The 18,195-nt window shown below is 39.4% G+C and overlaps 1 protein-coding gene across 2 annotated transcripts in view; it reads left to right on the top strand.

The window, feature by feature from the left end:
* Positions 1-18,195, top strand: part of LOC141800471 (F-actin-uncapping protein LRRC16A-like) — a 73,369-nt gene that overhangs the window by 23,775 nt on the left and 31,399 nt on the right. For both annotated transcript variants that reach the window (XM_074683012.1, XM_074683013.1), the window contains exons 3-9: positions 7,095-7,145; positions 13,484-13,543; positions 14,278-14,399; positions 15,048-15,145; positions 15,267-15,337; positions 15,643-15,716; positions 15,887-15,962. In XM_074683012.1, coding sequence (XP_074539113.1) covers positions 7,095-7,145; positions 13,484-13,543; positions 14,278-14,399; positions 15,048-15,145; positions 15,267-15,337; positions 15,643-15,716; positions 15,887-15,962 — 552 coding nt within the window. The remainder of the gene's footprint in view (positions 1-7,094; positions 7,146-13,483; positions 13,544-14,277; positions 14,400-15,047; positions 15,146-15,266; positions 15,338-15,642; positions 15,717-15,886; positions 15,963-18,195) is intronic.

Here is an 18,195-nt window from a genome sequence, read left to right as displayed (position 1 = left end):
ACTGAATTGTGGGCTGCCTGATTGATGTTTGTGTACTGAAAGCTGCAGTTAGACAGGGTCATCCCTGCAGTATTAGTTTTAATGGAGATGAAAAGGCTTTCAAACACTTCCCTTCATTAAATATCTTCCTCTCTGATTGGATTTAAGTCTTGGCTCCTTATCAGCAGAACAGCACTTAAAATCTATTAGGTCATTTCACTTGCTTTGGCCTTCCATCTCCTCTCCTTCACCCTCACTGTCTCTGGTGTCCACTTGGCTTGTCTCATCCTCTGATCTCCCTCTCCCTATTTTTCTGCCCAGGCCTCAAGATATGCTGATTTAACCGTGCTGCGTTTACAGTTTTCCTTCTTGAACATCATGACTCATTAGTGTAACACTCATGCACATACAGGAAGTGCTGGCATTAGTTATGCAATAAAGAGTCTGTGTCAGCAGCAGTGTGGGGTTGAATTTAATTTTAGCAAGGTCCCTTTTTTACACTGTTCTGTCTGCTGTGATTCAACAGATGACTATGTACTCTCATCTATAAATCTCTGGTGTGTGATGATTAGGTGCTCAGTCGGATGAATGTCAAAAATGCTGTAGTAGGCCTGGGACGATAGTCAGTGAATCATCATTAATCGTATGATAAATGAAATTAACTCAATAATTTTTCTGACCTCAATATATCGCCATGTGCATGCTTGTTTGTTGTTTCCGTTCCTTCCCTCAAGACAGGCTGGATATATCAAGAGGGTTCACTCTGTGCATCGCTCTCAGCCCCTGTGAACCCTCTTGCCAGTTATCCAAAATCTTGGTCTCTTGGGAGCAGCGGGGCTGCTAGCATCAGGCTAGCCTAAATGCACAGAGGGCAGCAAGTGAGCCTTGTGAGCACATAAGGGGTAACGCAGGTTAACGTAGCAGAAATTAGGAGGAAAAAAGATTGTAAAAGATTGATTGTTAAGTGAAATACCACAGCCCCAGAGTAGAAAAATTGAGCTTCAAACCGAATGAGCAAGGTGAGCCCATCAGCCAGTGTGCAGCAACAAAAAAAGGCAACACAAAAAACTCCCATACCCATTTAAAACACAACAACCTGACCCAGTTTTTTCAGCTGGGGAAGAAACTGCACCTGCAGATACAGAGCTTTCATCCCCACAGTCAACACTCACTGAGGCGTTTGAGCGACAAAGTAAATACAAACAGAATCGCGCAAAATGGTGTGAGCTCACAGAAAGTCAATTCTGAACGCTTAAAACTGAGACAACTGGAATGTTTAGAGTTTGGGATGAAGCTGGTGAAACCTCATGGATGAGAGGGGATCGTCTAATATATTTAAATGTCTATAAAAATGTCTAGAAATATATCTATAAATGGTTAATTTTGTCTTAAAATAATATTGTCAGTAATATTGTTTATCATCAATTATTGTGGGGAATTATATCAGTCCAGCAAAATTTATTATCAGCCCAGACCTATGCTGATGTTAACCACTCTTGCATTTTCTAACAAGGTTATTTTATTTCAGTTTTCTTGTTGATTTAATCTTGAAGTTTACACATCAATGGTGTTTCATTCCAAATGATTTGAACCAGACAAAACCAGCCAATTCACATTGTAGAAGCAAGACACAGATATCGTCCAGCATTAAAGTTATTAGATTAGGATAAACCAGTCTTAGATGAACATTTGGTTAGTTGGTTTAGTTTGTTCACTATTCTAGCAACAGTCCAACAAGAAAATAATCTTTTGAGCCCTTATATACAGCTACAGTTGGCAGGCAGCTAGCTTATCTTTTTCTCTTAAAAGCTCAGAGCAGGAGTTGACAACTTTACTGCTAGTAAATAGAAATGAGACAAAACACTTTTACAGCAATAAAGCTTCAGCGACACACATGCAGTTCAAGTACTGCATTAAGTGATGTTTCTAGCTGCACTTTTTCACACAAATTCAGTGTTCACAATACTCCTGTGTGTCACATTGCAACTGTTTGCATGGTTGATAACAGGACAGATGGCCAGAGAATTGCATGAGTGTGGATCACCTGCACACCAGCACATTCGCTCTCCCTCTCCAACACATGTTTTGGCTGATGTGTGCTAGATAGCATAAGCCTTTATTGGGTCAAAACATGAAGAAGTGACTCTCCAGGTTTAACTAAGAGGACTAATGTGATTGTTAGCTTTAATTCAGCGTGCAAGAGAGTATCGATGTTTGTCCAGAACTTTTCATGAGACAATGGTGTGAGTTAGTGCCAGCGTACTTTCACAAGCACCACACAGCAAAACAACCGGTCAGTTTGATCAGCAGTTGCAAGCTAATTGTCCATCATATGCTAAATGAAACTTTTAAGTGCATATGGTCAAGTGGTAGTTTTTCTTAAGGTCATTGTTTCAAGCAGGGGGTCAGTCTATGAACACAATCACCTGACCTGATGAAGGAGAGGAGACCATTAATTGGACTGATCTACTAACAGCTGTCTGTAGCTCTCCAAGCATAAGGGTGCAATTTTTTTGTTTTTCCCATTCTATTCAACTTGTTGCATTTTGTGATGACAATGATTAGAAAAGTTTAGCTTTTCCGTTATTCATGCCATGTTAAGATTCTGTAAAAAAAAAATTCTGCAAGAAGCTGTATTTTCTGTCGTGTCACCCAACTTTTTCAAAGATATATACTTTATGCAAGACTGCAAGTGCAACTTTCTGTTTTTTCCCCTCACATTTTAAACAATAAAGCAAGCTTTTTTGGTGCCAACAGTTTTTTTGAGGACCTAGTACTGAAGGAGAAAAATGTTTAAAAGTGTGATGGATAGTGATAATGGAGCATGAAAGAACCCTAGGACATGATGGGTGAATAAAAGCATTTCAGGGGGGTAGATTTCCTGTGGCTGAGTGCTGCCACAGCTGAATGAGCGCTGATGAAACAGAGCTCTGTTTTGCTTCAGATCCTACAGAGACCCAGCTTTACTGTAGATCAGCATAAGTGTTGTTTAGGGGCCGAGAACTCATTGACATGCTCAGCTGAGGCCTGGCACTGCAGTGTGCTACTTTCATGTCTGAGAAAGTGTCTATCAGTTTTTTTTGTTTGTGTGTGTGTGTTTGTTATTATGTATTCACAAATGTGTATGTGGCAGCATGGGCTAGCTGTTACCATAGAAACAAATGCGCGTGTGAGATTGTGCACATTTGGTGTTGGGTCAAATGAAGGGGGGGGGGGTGTAGTGGTGGGGGGGGTTTGACAGTTTGACAGATAAAAGATAATCTTGGGATAGTAATACAGTGAGTGGATACACACATTTCGCACAAATTTGTGAGTCTATTTCTGACCCTTTAATGGGATTTGAGACCTTGTCAGCTTTTTCTCATGGTGTGTTTGAGTCAGTCTGACTGGTGTACATTTGTGTGCGTGTGTTTGTGTGAATGTGCAATAAAATCATGCCTTGTGTGGGCTGTCTTTTTTTTTAGAAGAATAACTAACCTCATTGATATTCTTCTTGTATCAACACAGTTTGTGTCAGATTTCCACAATTAAAAGATTTGGCTTATGCTGAAGTGTGTGTGTGTGTTTGGTTTGTTTGGTGTGTGTGTGTGTGCGGCATGAAAAGGGGACAAATGGTGCTCCAGAGCCAGTGGCAGTTATTTCCCCCAGTTTCTTTTCCTCTGTGTGTGTGTAGGTGTGTGGATGTGTGTGTGTGTAATATATAGAGAGAGTATTAGCAGATGCTCTCTCTGGTCTTGCAGACATGCTTCAGTGCTGCTGCCGTCTGGTTGGCTGAGTGAAGCTGAAGCCGGGATGGTGGTCAGTGTGAAATCGTTGGCTGAGAGGGAAGACTCTGAGCTTTAAGGACAGAAAGACGGAGGGACAGAGGGGTAGGAGGACTGTCTCAAAGAAGAGCAGGTCATATAACAGAGGGTTCTGGCTTTGTTCATTAAAAGGGCAGATGGAGAGAAGGGAGGGGGCGTGCATTGACAAGGGGAAGATGGGAGGATGAAAAAGTGGATGAAAAATCAGGAGGGTGTGGCAACGTATTTGTTGCCAGTCTTTCGGGGAGCATATTTCAAACAGTTTGGACAAGTTTTATCCAGACAGGAAGCTGTAGAAATACCTTTGTGTTTTGTTGCACAGTTAGATTTTAAATCGATTGTCTTTGGTGTGAGCTGGCAGTGAAAAAAATACTCTCGGTGAACAGAGTTAAATGTCTACTCAGTTAACTATTTTTAATCATCACCTGTTGTTACAGTTTTTAGAGTGTAGTTTCATTAAATCCACTGATGTTTGGTACTCTTTATAATTTTGTTGAAACCTAATATCAATGTCCAGTTTCTCAGTTAGCACCACACACTGCAGGGCCGATCTGTGACCGTCAGTCTTCTACATGCTGCTCAAAGTACATGACAGGTCTGTTTTTTTGTGTTGCCTGCACCTGACAAACATTAAGCTGAACAGAAAGCGACCAAACAGCATCTACTTTCCCTTCATTTTCAAAATAAAACATGATACATGAGCTCCTGACCTTATATCAGATTGTATGGTAAAGAAATATTTCTCGTTGATTGATGTTTTGTTAATAACCACAAACCAGCCACTTACACGTGATCCATGTCGACCACAACAGACTTTGTTTTTTATATTAAGCAGATTTAAACCTGAACAAAAATTCATAGCTATCTGGCCTGCTATGAGTGATAGAAGCTTAAAAGTCATTGAATGATATCAGAATAAAAGGTAGAGCTTATTTCTTTGGGAGTTATGAATAAAACAAACAAAAAAAAAGAGTTTAAACTTTCTTTCAGATTTATACAAAAAAAAAAAAAGAAATGTTTGCCTCTACTTAGATGACATTGTTCAGTGTATGCCAGTGTAAAAGGGAACTGTTTGAATTTGGGAACACACTGACTTCAGAGTCTATGGGGGAAGCTATTTCTAGTCATAGGAAAATAAATTCTTATTTGTTGTTACACCACAGGGGTCTCTGAAAAACGTTTTATAAATAGTCAAAAAATGTGCACTTAAGGTTTTGATATCCTGACTTTTATTTTCTGTTATGTCTTCACAGTGACTATGATTAGGCTTATTTTAAAACTTTGGAAAGTCCCTTCAGAACCTCAAACAACATTACAGGCTACTTGTGTTTTGATAGACTTAATGGCACTGATGAGGCAACAGAGCCCGCTGTATAAAGTCGAAGGGAGACCTCTAAACTTATTTAATAATAAGAAAGACCAAATGTTCACATCGTCAATGTTGAAATGTGTCCTGCATTCATCCATGGCAGATCAAAGGGAACTTATGGGACTAGTTTTTGCCTGTGATTACAATATTTTTATTTTATGGTCTGACTTTGTTTCCTTGATGCTCTGTCTTCAGATATCAGCTTAATTTGCACATTATGTAGTCAGTGTGCAAATAATGTAACTATTTTTCTCAATCGCAGCACATGAGGACACAGCCTGTTGAAAAGATGTGTGGTACTGTACAGCATGAAGCGGACACAAAGAGAGGGTGAACTGGACGCAGCAGTGGTGACTGGCGCTCTTTAGGAGAGGTTATCTTTGGTCACACAGGCCGAGCTGTCTCCCTTCATCCACATCAAACCACACAGAGTCTGCCTGTGGAGCTGGGCCACAGAGATCATCATTTTTTTAGCATTATCTCTCATCCTTCTGTCTCTTTTTCACCCCTCTTTTTTAGAAAGAGGTGAAAAAAATAATACAGTGACACTTCATAGATGTTCCTTGATCTCATTTTCACTTCATGCTCTCTCAGGTATCACTCTGCTATATTTTTCTCCCTGCACCTCATGCCATGAATCGTTGGCTTGTTAATAAAACTTTTCATCTCTCTGCCCATTCCCTTGTTGGCCCTTTTTTATTTTTTTTTGCTCTCAAACCTTTTTATTCTTGCCTCTGATCAATCTTTCTGCTCCCCTTTGCTTGTCCTTCTTCGTCTTCTCATTTCCCTTTACACACTCTTAAAAGCGTATCTTAGCCATGACCATTTTCCGGTCTTCGATTTATCTTTATGTCCCCTGCTTTACCCTTTGGCATTTCTTTTCCTTTGTGGTTATTATCCAGCTCTTCTCTGTGGTAACATTGAAAGCCAGCAGGCCTGAGCTGCTTATCTTTGGAGCCATGAGTCTGTTAGTTTCCCTTCACTTCTGATATTTTACTTCGATGTCAGTATGTGTTACCAGTTTATTTGTGGTGGCATACAAAGCAGATGGCTTGCTTAAAGGGTTACGAGATACCTACTTCACATAAAGTCAGCTCTTACAGGGTGATCTGGTCTTTGAAGTATGTGGTAGTGTCCCTTCACTTTTTTTAAAGGTCAGCCTCAGATGTGTGGTGATATAATTTGACAGGAGAAATTCCAGTGTTGTAGCACATGAAGATAAAAGCAGAACTTTGTACACTGAATGCTATTATTGCCAGAATCAGAGCCACTGCTCACCCTTTACGCATGCTCCTCCTTTTGTTCAAACAAAAAGTTGTATTTATTGTCTTTATAACGACATCTAAGTCAGTGGCAACCATTCATGAACGACCAAAAGACCCATCGAGGCTGCTTGCCTGGTTGTGTGAATGTCAATTTGGTTCATTCCTGTTATTCCTCATCAAGCCAATTTTTTTTTATTGAGCAGCAACAGAAGCAAACTGATCCCTCAGCATGTGCTCTAATAACAGTGGCAGCTGGTGTCCTGTTTACACAGCAGGACAAAAAACACAAATAACAAATTAACAAATAATACTGACCTTTGATGGCCTTACCCTGGAAGACGTAAAACCAATAAAACAAACAAAGGTATCCGAGTTTTAATGAGTATTTCAGTGAGTTGTGCTGTGTTGAAATCCTCTTTGTAGTTCTACCTCAGTGCAAACAACAATTTATATTTATGTGTTTGTTTTTAAGCTGAGAGGAATCTCTCTCCTCCTCGTCATCCCTCTCTTTTTACACTGACTGACATACTTTGTAGTCTGAAGTCTTTTCTTCCTGATGAGTCATACGGGAACTCTCTGTGTTCTTTGTTGTTTTCTTGTTCTTGCTTAGCATATAGTTACAGCTACAGAGTGTATATTTACAGCTACATGCTCATTATTTCTCTCTTTTTTTCTCAGGCTCTTGCATCTCACCGCGTCTACCTCTTGACAGCACGCATTCCCGCCAAGGTAAGACTAGTAGCTCAGTGAGGTTCTACAACTTTAATATGAACTACAAGAGAAACCAAGACAGCGTAAAAACAAAAATAATGAAGTTAGAAAGTATAATCAAATATTTTTTTTAAATAAAACATCTAAATAATTATCACTGACAGCCTGTATTGTTGAAAGATCTTTGATTGATAGCACAGCTCTAATGAACGCATCGTGTGTCCTTATCCTGTCATGTTGAGACAAAACTTTTGTTGACCTGGCTGTATTGTTCTTTCTTTAATCCTTTAATAGCACATAAAACTAACTTTTAAAAAATCAGCCGTGCTTTATAAAAGGCATTGAAAATATTTTTTTAATCTAGATAACACCAGAGGAGATTAAGGCTTATTTATTGGCACTGTGTGTGCTGAGTTACATCACAGGTGAACAGATGTTTAATAGCTGTAACACAGCACAGATAGCATCTATCAGCACCATTATGAGTTATAAAACATCTGACACCATCCTCACAGTGTCTTGGTGGCCATTGCTACATTAAAAAAGCAAACCTCCCTTTACGTGCAGATAATCACAAACACTTTCACTAGTACTTGTTGAATACCATCTGTGCCTTTTATAAACTGTAAATCAGACTTAAGCTCCTGTGTTGTGAAGCATTGACTGAGCCTGGTCTGCTTGGTGTTAAAGGCAGGCATCAGATGAATGGAAATCACTTTGTACTCTTAAGTAATGGGTTTGTTTGCACGGATGAAATGTCTAATAAAAATCTGCCACTCTGAACTTGAAAAGTATGAAGATTAAAATGGGCTTCAAATGCATGTTTCTAAAGAAATATCTTTGATACCAGTAGATTTGTTGATTGGTGATGAAATAATGTTCCTTTAAGAAAAAAAAAAACAATGAAAGTGCCTCTCCTCATTTGCAAACTTGGTGGCTGTGTTAAAACTTTTCATATGAAAGCAAGATCATGATTTCAGTGTTACTGTGTTGTCTTGGAAATGTGAAAATAACTTGTTTACTGAGTACTTATCAACTTCTGGGTGGAATTTTATGGTTTATTGTTGACTTTGAAGACATCAGTCTGCAAAAAATCGTATCACGAGATTCATTTATCAGATTTACTTTCAGGAATTTCAAGAATGCAACAAAGTCATTACCACTAATGTAACCCTTAAGCTAACAGTATTCAAAATGCTCTTGAAATACCATTAGCATTACCACGCAGAGTTATCTCAAAGTGAGGGTGAATGACATTTGATCTGGTTGAAAGCTTTGAAACTGCAGATAAATATATGCAGATGCGTAAACTATGCAAAGGAGATGGAGTACAAACCATGCATCTTAAATTGATGGAAATCAGTACGTGTCACTCAGTTTCATAGATTTAGAAAATATTAAAAAAGAAGTGTAATCTCAACCCAGTGTGTTACTTTTACAAGTATAACCTCTCCAGGTCATGACCAAGCGTGACAACATATCCCATGCTAGATGCAGAAAGTGCTTCACAGTAGCCATTCAATCTGCCGTATACTTTCCAGTCAATAAGTTGCCTCAGGGAACAGTTCAGGTGATTGATTGGTGCTTCAAAAACTGATTTATTGGATAACTGAAGGTTAAAAAAGGCCATGAAGAACAGTCCAGCTGACCCTGTTAACATGACATCATTTGTTTCCAATGCTGAGGATCTGTTATTTTAGCTGGCTCTGGGTCTGTTTTCTGTGTGTTTGCTCTCTTTTGACCTAGAGGGGATCGGACACCTGCGCCCTTATAACATTTTACCCATTCCTTCTCTGTCTTTTAATTTGCAATATTTTCTCTATTTTGGATGTAACTCTTTCTGATGCATTATTCCTTTATTGTCACATGATATAAAACAATTGTTCACCCTCATGGGGTCTATGAGACATGTGGAAGGTACCATTCTCTGCTGTCTTTGTGTTGTTCTTTCACACCAGTGTAGGATCACTCATTTACTGGCCTGGTCTACTGGCCTTCTCCTACATTTGTGTTAAGCCTGTTAACAGCCATGGATCATCTCAGGCCTCCTCTCCTTTTCTTTAAGCTACTTGTTCAGCTTTCTCACCATCATCCTCTACTTTTTTTTTTTCAACAATCCGGATTACTGTCTTGTCTTTATCCTTTATTTATCTGTTTTGCTCCCCCACTCACTGTGCTAAAGGTCAGCAGTTATTCCCACAGTGTCCTAAATCCAATTTCAACTCCTGCTTTATCTTAAATGTAATTAATATTTTGTTTAAGGTAAACAACATCTTTGGCACTTTTTAACATACTGTTTTATAGAATGTACCTGGTACTTCCTGAGACAGAAAATAAAACAGTCACTTGTTTTCATGCATTCAGTCTCAAAATTGATAGATATGGAGCGCAGATGGCCTAGTGGTCTAGGTCGCGCTCCATGAGGTTCACCCTCGCGGGGCTGGACCAGGTTTGAATCCAGTCTGTGGCCTCATTCCCTCATGCCACTCCCCACTCTCGCCCTGTTCCCCGCTCTGTCCACTGTCCTCTCCTATCTCACTAAAGGCATAAAAGCCCAAAAGGAACAAGAATACCATGGAGTATTTTGTGTCTTTCTTTTGGTCTGCTGCGGTTGATGTATGTCTGGCATGCTACCACTCAAAATTAATATTTGAGGAAACAATGCTTGAAAACGGATTCCAGCCTTATGAAATAGTAAAACTATCTTAATTACTGCTGTTCAAATTATATTCAACCCCTAAATATAGTTCCAGCAGCCGAAGTTCAGATCCATTCATCGATGATGAATCCTGATTCTATGATTGAGATCAAAAAAATAAAATTTTGAGTTTTTCAAAATGGCCTTACCTACAAACTCCAAGGCATAGTGCAAGTTCTGGTAGGTTCTTGTTGTGTACTAAAAGGTTGTCATAATTCACACAGAAAAAGGCTGATGGTTGTATTTGTATAGACTTTTTTGATGTGAAATCTATAAAGCTGCAGAGATAGCTCAACTGCAAATAAAGATAAGACTGTGCTCACTCATCCAACACAAGCTATTGACTTTATACATTTCTTTGTTGGTTCAGTTTTCTCTTTTCCTGATATCAGATATTATCTGATGAAAATGTGAGACAAGGATAGTGCAGACTCTCCTTCCGGCTATTTGAATATTTTCTAGGTGCTGTTTTTTATCTTTCAGAGGCTTTTTATCTAGAATAACAGAATAGCACCTTTGATGCATACAGGTTCAATCTGTAAGTGGAGATTTTGACAGTAATGTTTTTCTTAGAGTTGCCAGAGGCTTTTATATTTCAGTTACTGTATGCAGTATCAGTAAAGCTCTTGGTTAAACGCTCCACCGTGTGATTCTCTATTCCTCAGCTGTAGCAGAGATCCCCTTCCAGCTCTTCACAACACCTCTCAGTGGGATTTCTTGTGTGTGCCTCTCAGATTGATGGTTTGGCTCCTCTTGAGAACCTGCAGGGCCCTCCAGTCTGTTAGCGTCTGCTCTCACACATGCTCACAAACACACACACACTCATTTATTTCCTGCTTTCTCCTTTTTGAGTGTCCCTTATCTAATTTACAGCAAACTGTCTCTCAGAAAAAAAGAAGAGGTATTAGAGATTTCAAACCATCAACCAATTCAGTACAAAACCCCCTAATTCCCAATTACTTGAGCTACTTGTCACTGTGAGGAGAATGGTTTAAGTGAGAAACAGACAGTGAACAGATGAGAGTAACACAACTACTCAAGCATTGGGTTCCTCCCAGCATGACATCGGCCCATTGGCTTAAGTTTGGCACGCACATAGCATTGGCTGGCACTTAATTAAGTATACTGTCATGCCATTTATTGGCCCTACTAATTTATAAGCTCTGTAAGTAGATCAGTCAATTGACCCCATTCAAGAAAGGTTAAGTGTTGAAAAAATGTACACAACGTAAATCAACACAATAGGTGATGAAACTTGTTTTATATATGTCCAAGTGCTGGTACATTTTCAGTAAAGTAAAGGAAACAGATGCAGTTTTTTTTTCTTTTATTAGAATCTTAAATAATTTCATGACTTATGGCCCTTAAGGACCTTGTACCAGACTAACCTTTTGTATTGTACTGTGCTTCTGTGCCTCTACACCCTTAGTCTGGAATTAGTATGGGGAATGGGCAAGTATTTTGTAAAGAACAAAATTGTGCTATTGCTGTCTTAGGCTATCCTATAGATATAGATCCTAGAGATAACATACTGTTCTGCAACACAAATTTTACATTTGACATGGCTTCAGAGGATTTTAGTGTTGTGTCATAAAAATAAAAACATTTCTTTCAGAAGAACTGTTTATTTCTAATTTCTTCAGTCAAAATGTCTTACACATTAAGTCTAAGAGAGCTGTCCTTTCTAGGAGCTAATATGTCTGCTGCTTCATGCTATCTGAAAACCTATCTGTAGACTAATTTCCTTTCTTCTTCCTGTGTGTTTGTGTGTGTGTCTGTGTGTGTTACTGTGTTTACTCTGTATTATAAATAGAAAAATGATCTTGAATTTGTTGTGGTATTATTTCTAGCTCCTAGACTCAATATGAGTGAATAACCACAGGCAGAGGCTGTCAGACAGCAGACAGACCGTCTGTTTATCCTCTTCCTCCTCTCATCTCCCAGCCAAGCCTCAGGAACACGGTGCCCACCTGGAATAGTCTGGCCTCGCTCCCTGGCCTACCCCGAGGCTACGCTGTATGTCTGTGTTTGTGTGAGAGCGATGAAGAAGAAAGAGACATGGAGAGGGTGTGCAGGGAAACTCTGTGCTCTGTATACTGTAGCGGCCTGTTCATATACTGGTTTTATCCATTATTTTACAACATTTTAGGAACATAAATACAGACTGCTGCTGTTCATTGTCCTGAAATGCCTTTTTTTTGAATAATGCAAGGATGGCCCCTTGTACTACTTCACAGCTTGGAAAGCATGTTGTTTAGCTACTGAACAAAATTAAAGGTAGAAGAGTCCCTCAGTGTCAAACCTATAGTGTGTGCTACTAAGAGTAATTTAGAGCAAAAGGCTTTCTCGCAAGTAACCGAGAAGGTGAACAGTACTTGAGTGGATGGCTTCATTTTAAATTCAAATTAAATACTGGCTCCTTGAGATTAAAGAGCTTATTTAGCTCAACAGTTCCCAGACTTAACTCATCTATCAGTTTTAGCTCTGACTCTTATCCACAAATGTTTCTGTTGCTCCTTTGAACCATTTCGATGCAAGGGTGAGTGATGATGTCTGAATAAGGGCCAAAAAATAAATAGAAATGACTCAATCCCTTATTGTCAATTATAGAAAAGACATTTTTTTATTACTGTGTTGTTCATCATTCCCCAGACAGGTGGTCACTCAGCTAGACTGACAGTAATGCATAGTTTGGTCCAAAATGGGAAAATTACAAATAAAAAGTAGAGCCCGACCGATATGGGATTTTTGGGGCCGATGCCGATACTGGGGGCAAAAAAAAGACGATATCCAATATATCGGCTGATGTATTTAATAAATTCATTGATATACAAAGGATATATACTGTATATAAACACAAATCATTATAATACCCATATGATTCAAGACAGAGACAGAACACTATTAAATTAAAACAAGGAACTTTAATTATAAAACTGTCAATATAAGAACTGTAGTGTAAACCAATGATAAATAAGAACAAGCTGTAAACAAAATAAAGAAGTCAAACTGTAAACACCTTGAATAAATAAGTCAAACTTAAAACACAGTAAGTATAAAAAAGAATAAAAAATGTAAAGACAAAATGAGCAACTAACACAACGTTAAAACGCCATATTATAGTCTTACATTAGATAATGGTGGACGTGTGAATTAACAGTAGCATTTATCTCTGTTTATCTCACAAAAAAGCAACTAACACGATGTTAAAACGTTACTCTATAGTCTTACAATACATAATGGTGGACGGAGGGGGCAGGCACTCGGGCAGCGTGCAGCCCAACACACAGACACACTGGAACAGGAGCGACAGAATCTCTGTGGAGCAAAAATGTTTATAATCGGCTACATTTTGGCCGATGTCGAATAATTGGTGACAGGCATAATCTGCCTGATTAATCGGCCCAACCAATTAATCGGTCGGGCTCTAATAAAAAGCCAAGTTTCTTGTACCCTTGTGGCCTTTTTTCCCCTTTGTTTTTTTGCCTTTTCTCTGTAAGCAATATTTCTGTCCAGTAATCAATAATCATTCTGAAATTCTCTGGAGACATTCATTGTTCCTCTTTGGTCATCTGGAGCGTAACTGTAACATTTTTTCATGATGTGTTATGATGTCCACATTTAAATGGTTATGTCTCTTCTGTTCTGTTTTTCTTAGGTGGAACACTCCTTAAATTATCTGGAGATCCAGGGGGTTACTTGCAACAAGCCTACACAGGTAAACTCTAAAACTGTGCCCATCATAACACCTAAGTAACATTCTGCATTTGAGAAAAAGGAAAGTGTCTTTACAGGTTTTGTTTAGGAGGAAGGTTTACAGCTAACAAAACACTGGAAATACTTTGAAATACTGTTTTAGATGCTGAAAACAGGTCTTAGCCTGGCAGTGATTGCTCAGAAGATGTGTCGCCCATCTAAGAAGAGCTTCACTTTGGCTTTTTGACCACAGCTGGCTCGCTGTCAGTCAGTTAAATCTACCTACAAAATATGATAATCCGTCACTAACCAGTCGGCTCCTGCAGCTGAACCTCTCTCCAACTCATCTCTAGAGATGTCTGTCGCCTTCATATCATCACTGAGGGTCTCCCATGTTTAATCAGCATCAGCTGGGATTATGTAAATTTTGACCAGTAGAGGGGACACGTACCGCTTTACGTTGGCATTTTCATTATTACAGTGAGACTGAGATGAACAGCCAGTCTCAGTAAATGTCATTAAGTGTGAAGTCAAACATAACATTGTGATGTGGGATGTAAAAGTAGTTGAGTGGATGAATGGATTTTTTTTTTCTTCAAGTCATTCCAAAAATGTTTATTAAAACCAAAATGACTCGGAAGATGGAGTTGTATGAAGAAAGACAATGACTGATTCATGTTTCAGTCTACATGATTGAGATGAGGGTATAACAAAACAAACCAGCATGGATCATTAACCATTGATTTGTTCTTTTAGTTGATCTTAGAGTATGAACGTGGCTCCTTCTCCCTGAAGCTGCTCTCCACAGAGGAGGTCAATGAGGTGGTGGCTCATATAGGAAACTGTCTCCTGAGGATATGTCCTGGTCTGCCACCAAAGTGAGTATAGAATTTGTGTGTGTATGATTGTAGCAAACTTAGATATTTTGGGATAAATTCCTCTTTAACTGGTAAGTGAAAAATGTTTCTCACAAAGACGGATTGTGGTAACACAATACTTTTGTGTTGTCTTAAATTATTCCACCATATAACAGCTAAACTTTGGACGGATATTTTTTTATATGATTCCTGTTAGCCTCTTTTGAAGACCTTTACTGAACACATCTATGTTGTTGCAGAAGTGAATCTGATTTTATATGATTTTTTGGGGAACAGGAAGTATGAATATGAATGCAGAAACGGTCACAGATGTAAAACCATAACTTTTTTTCAGCTTATTTTCCAGAGAGGACAAAGTCTTCCTCTTGACTGAGTGATTTCACACTTTGCTTTTGAACTGCGATGACTCTAACACTTCGCTTGTTTGGTTCTCACTTGAGACTTTAACTGAAGGTATTTTTGAGATTAGCTGTTTGACATTTTCCTGCTTGGAAAATGTCTGCAGACAAGTAAGGATGTGAGGAAGTTGCCTTTTGCTCAGTTGTTCCAAAATTTTCAGGCCTTTGACAATTCACAGGGTACCTTTATTTTTTTAAGCTGGGGCTAGAATTAGTTTTAATCTGTTTATCTTTTTTTTTTTTTTCTCAGTAAAGTAATGAAGAAGCTGTGCATGGAGCCTCCGGACAGGCTGACCTCTCTGCAGACTCTATGGGAGAACAACAAGCCGGCTGAACCTGGACCTTGCGGTACGAGCGCTGATTTAAAAATATGGATTGGACTGTGAATCAAAAATTTTTGCATTTTATATTCTTGTCACATTCCTCCACCTCTTTTAGTTACACGCTATCTCTCTCTTTCTCTGTCTAGGTGGGTTTTCTCAGATGTACAGATGTGTTTGTGACTGGTTGGGTCTGCCTTACAGAGAAGAAGTGCAGTGGGTCAGTGTTATTTACACTCTTTCTTTCACCAATGACTCATCCTGCTTCATTTGGTCTGTCTGCTGTTTGCTGAGTGACGTGAAGCAGCTTTAAGCCCTTTTGAAATGTTGAAATGGAAAAACCGCTACATAACATGGAAATGGAAAACTAAGTTTTAATGTTCTATTTCCGTATAGGCCAAAATGTAGGGACTCTCTTGGAAAGGGGACTTTTTGTTTGTGTATGACTCACTAGTATCCAGCAGATGTTTTTTTTATAGTGGACAGTTTGTTGTTGCTCGCCTTAATTAATTGTCTGTTTTTCAGGATGTGGACACTATCTATTTAACACAAGACAGCAGGGAGCTTAACCTGCAGGACTTCAGCCATCTGGAGAACAGGTGAGAAGTTTCAAACAGAGCTAATGTGTTTGAAAACTTAATTTGGACAGGAGAAACACACAACGAGAGGTTTTTAGGTGTGGTGTGATTTTGGGTGGTGCAGATGAAGAAAACCTACCGTACAGTTGCAGCTGTGACCTTTTCTTTCCTCTCTGCCTGCTCCTCCTCAGGGATCTGGTGGCTATAATAGCAGTCCTGGAGTTTAATCAGTGGTTCACCAAGCTCTCCACCAAGGACTATAAACTGGTCAGTACTCCCTTTATTCCAAGTTCACCTCTCATCTGAAACACAGTTATTGTGGTGTTGTGACAGGTCATTGGGAGTCATAAACCATGTGTTCTTCAGTTCAGCAGTGATGGTGTTTCAGTTTTAGATTTCAGGGAGTCAATACCATGTCTGCACAAATGAGTATGTCATCATGTTTCTGTATAATCTGCTCTCTTTACTCAGGTGTATGAAGTCCTTTTTTCTTTCCCTTCCTCAGTTAACTTCATTTTAGTGGAATCCCAAAATACTGAGACATAATTTTCAGAGGCTTTATATGTTTTTAATCTCCAATTTATGTACTTGTGGTCCATTTTTTGCTTAGCAATGCTCTACATTATATCTCTTTCCTTTAATGTCAAGTATATTTGTGTTATATCAGTTTAAATATTGCAGAAAATTGGTGAAAGACACATAAAATAGTATGTGTCTCTCCAGTTCAGTTCCTGTAATTTGTTGTAAAGGTCCTGGCTCTCATTTCCTTACTGTACTACTCACAGCACTGATGCTGCGGTTTCTGCTTTGTCTGTTAGAATATTTGCATATGAAAAAAAAGCGTTGTGTCCACCCATCTGTCAAATACCAGATCAGAAATAACACCGAAGCTACTACAGACACCAGCTGATGTGGCAGAAAATCGGGAGTCGTGGAGTAAAAGGACAGTCTCCGGCCATGCTAACTACTCTTTGAGGCTGTTCCTACACATCAGTGCCTTGAGATGAATGCTGGCATCAGCAGGCTGACAGGCTTGCACTGTGTTTAGTGCTGCTTTGCTCAAGGCTTGCAGTGTTGATTAATTTAGTCCATCAGATAAACATTAAGAGCGCTCAGTGCAGAGTATGGATGAGGCCAATATGAAACGTGTGAAATGTTTATCTTTGTTATTCTGTGATAAATGGATATGAATGTTACAGGTCCCACATTATGCTCCTTTTCTGCAGTTTAAAATGGATTATTGATGTCTTCATGAAATGGTTGTAACATGTTTTGGTCCAAAAAGCCAATAAATCAAGCACAGCAGCTTTGTTTCCAGGCTCTCATAGCCCCTCTGTTCAGAACCATCTGATTTAGTGGGCGTGGCCCTCATATGTAAATGAGCCACTGCTGATACCGCCCAGCTCTCCCGCGTCACTGAGAGCGGCGCCACAAGCTCGGAGTGCACAATGTTTAGGAAACAGCGAAGCTCGTTTACTGTAACATTGTAGGCTAAAACAACAGGCTAACCGCAGCTAAAGTTAGCATCCTGAAGCTAACACAGAGACAGGGGGACACTGAGGAAAAGCTCTTATATCTGCTCCACAGCACACAGCATTTAAAATACTCACATTTCCAGGGTCCGAGGTTTGTTGGCGGATTGTTGGTAATGCGCCTGGATTCAGGACCAGTCTATTCACTAGCCCTCTGTTGTACTGTCCAAAGTTGGAAAAGCAGTCAGCCATGAAGTGTCTAGCACACACATGCACAGTTTTGCTGAGTGTAGCTGGCACATTTCCCTCATAAATGAACATTAGCCACTTACTCTTGTCTTCTTCCAAGATGGGAAGCTTGTGCATGGAACCATGTGGCTGTTTACAGCCAAAAACAGCCACACTCGCTGCTAGAGAGAGATTTCTCCACAGATGCGGGGAGAGGAGTGGGCAGGGAGGTGGTTCGGGGGTATTCGCCCCGGTGGATTAATCAGGTCAGACTTGCTCCTGATTGGTCAAAAAAGGGAATCACTGATGTCGGCAAATCCCAAAATCCAAACAGCTAGTTGTAGGTCAGGATTTTACATTCACAAGCACCACCAAGTACAGGTTTTGTCATCAAATATCACATTTTTTTGGGCTGGGAGGAAAGCCAAAGACCCATAAATTTCACTGAAAGACTTAATACAGTGATTTTTGCATAATATGGGACCTTTAAAATTTCTGGATTTACAACAGCTGCCTGAATCTTGCTTCAATTTAAAAAGCTGCAAAATATTTTTTAGAAGACTGATTAAAATTCAATGACTTTCCCGGATTATTTTGTCTCTTCCTAATTTACATGTCAAGTTTACTGCATATCCCCTGTTTGACTGAATATGTACAGTTCATTTTGTGTCACTCTCAGTGTTCAGTGGTATGTAGTATCTGCCTGTACAGAATTTCCCCTCTTTGTTTCCTGGATCTGCCCCTCCTGTCTGTTGATGGAGGATCAGTCCAGTGTTCTCGTGTGATAAGACTCTTAATCC

The sequence above is a fragment of the Halichoeres trimaculatus genome, unplaced genomic scaffold, assembly GCF_033239565.1.
Source record: "Halichoeres trimaculatus isolate MK-OKI-2021-1 unplaced genomic scaffold, fHalTri1.1 fHalTri1_scaffold_12, whole genome shotgun sequence".
Taxonomy (NCBI): domain Eukaryota; kingdom Metazoa; phylum Chordata; class Actinopteri; order Labriformes; family Labridae; genus Halichoeres; species Halichoeres trimaculatus.
This window is presented reverse-complemented; position numbering and strand designations above follow the sequence as displayed.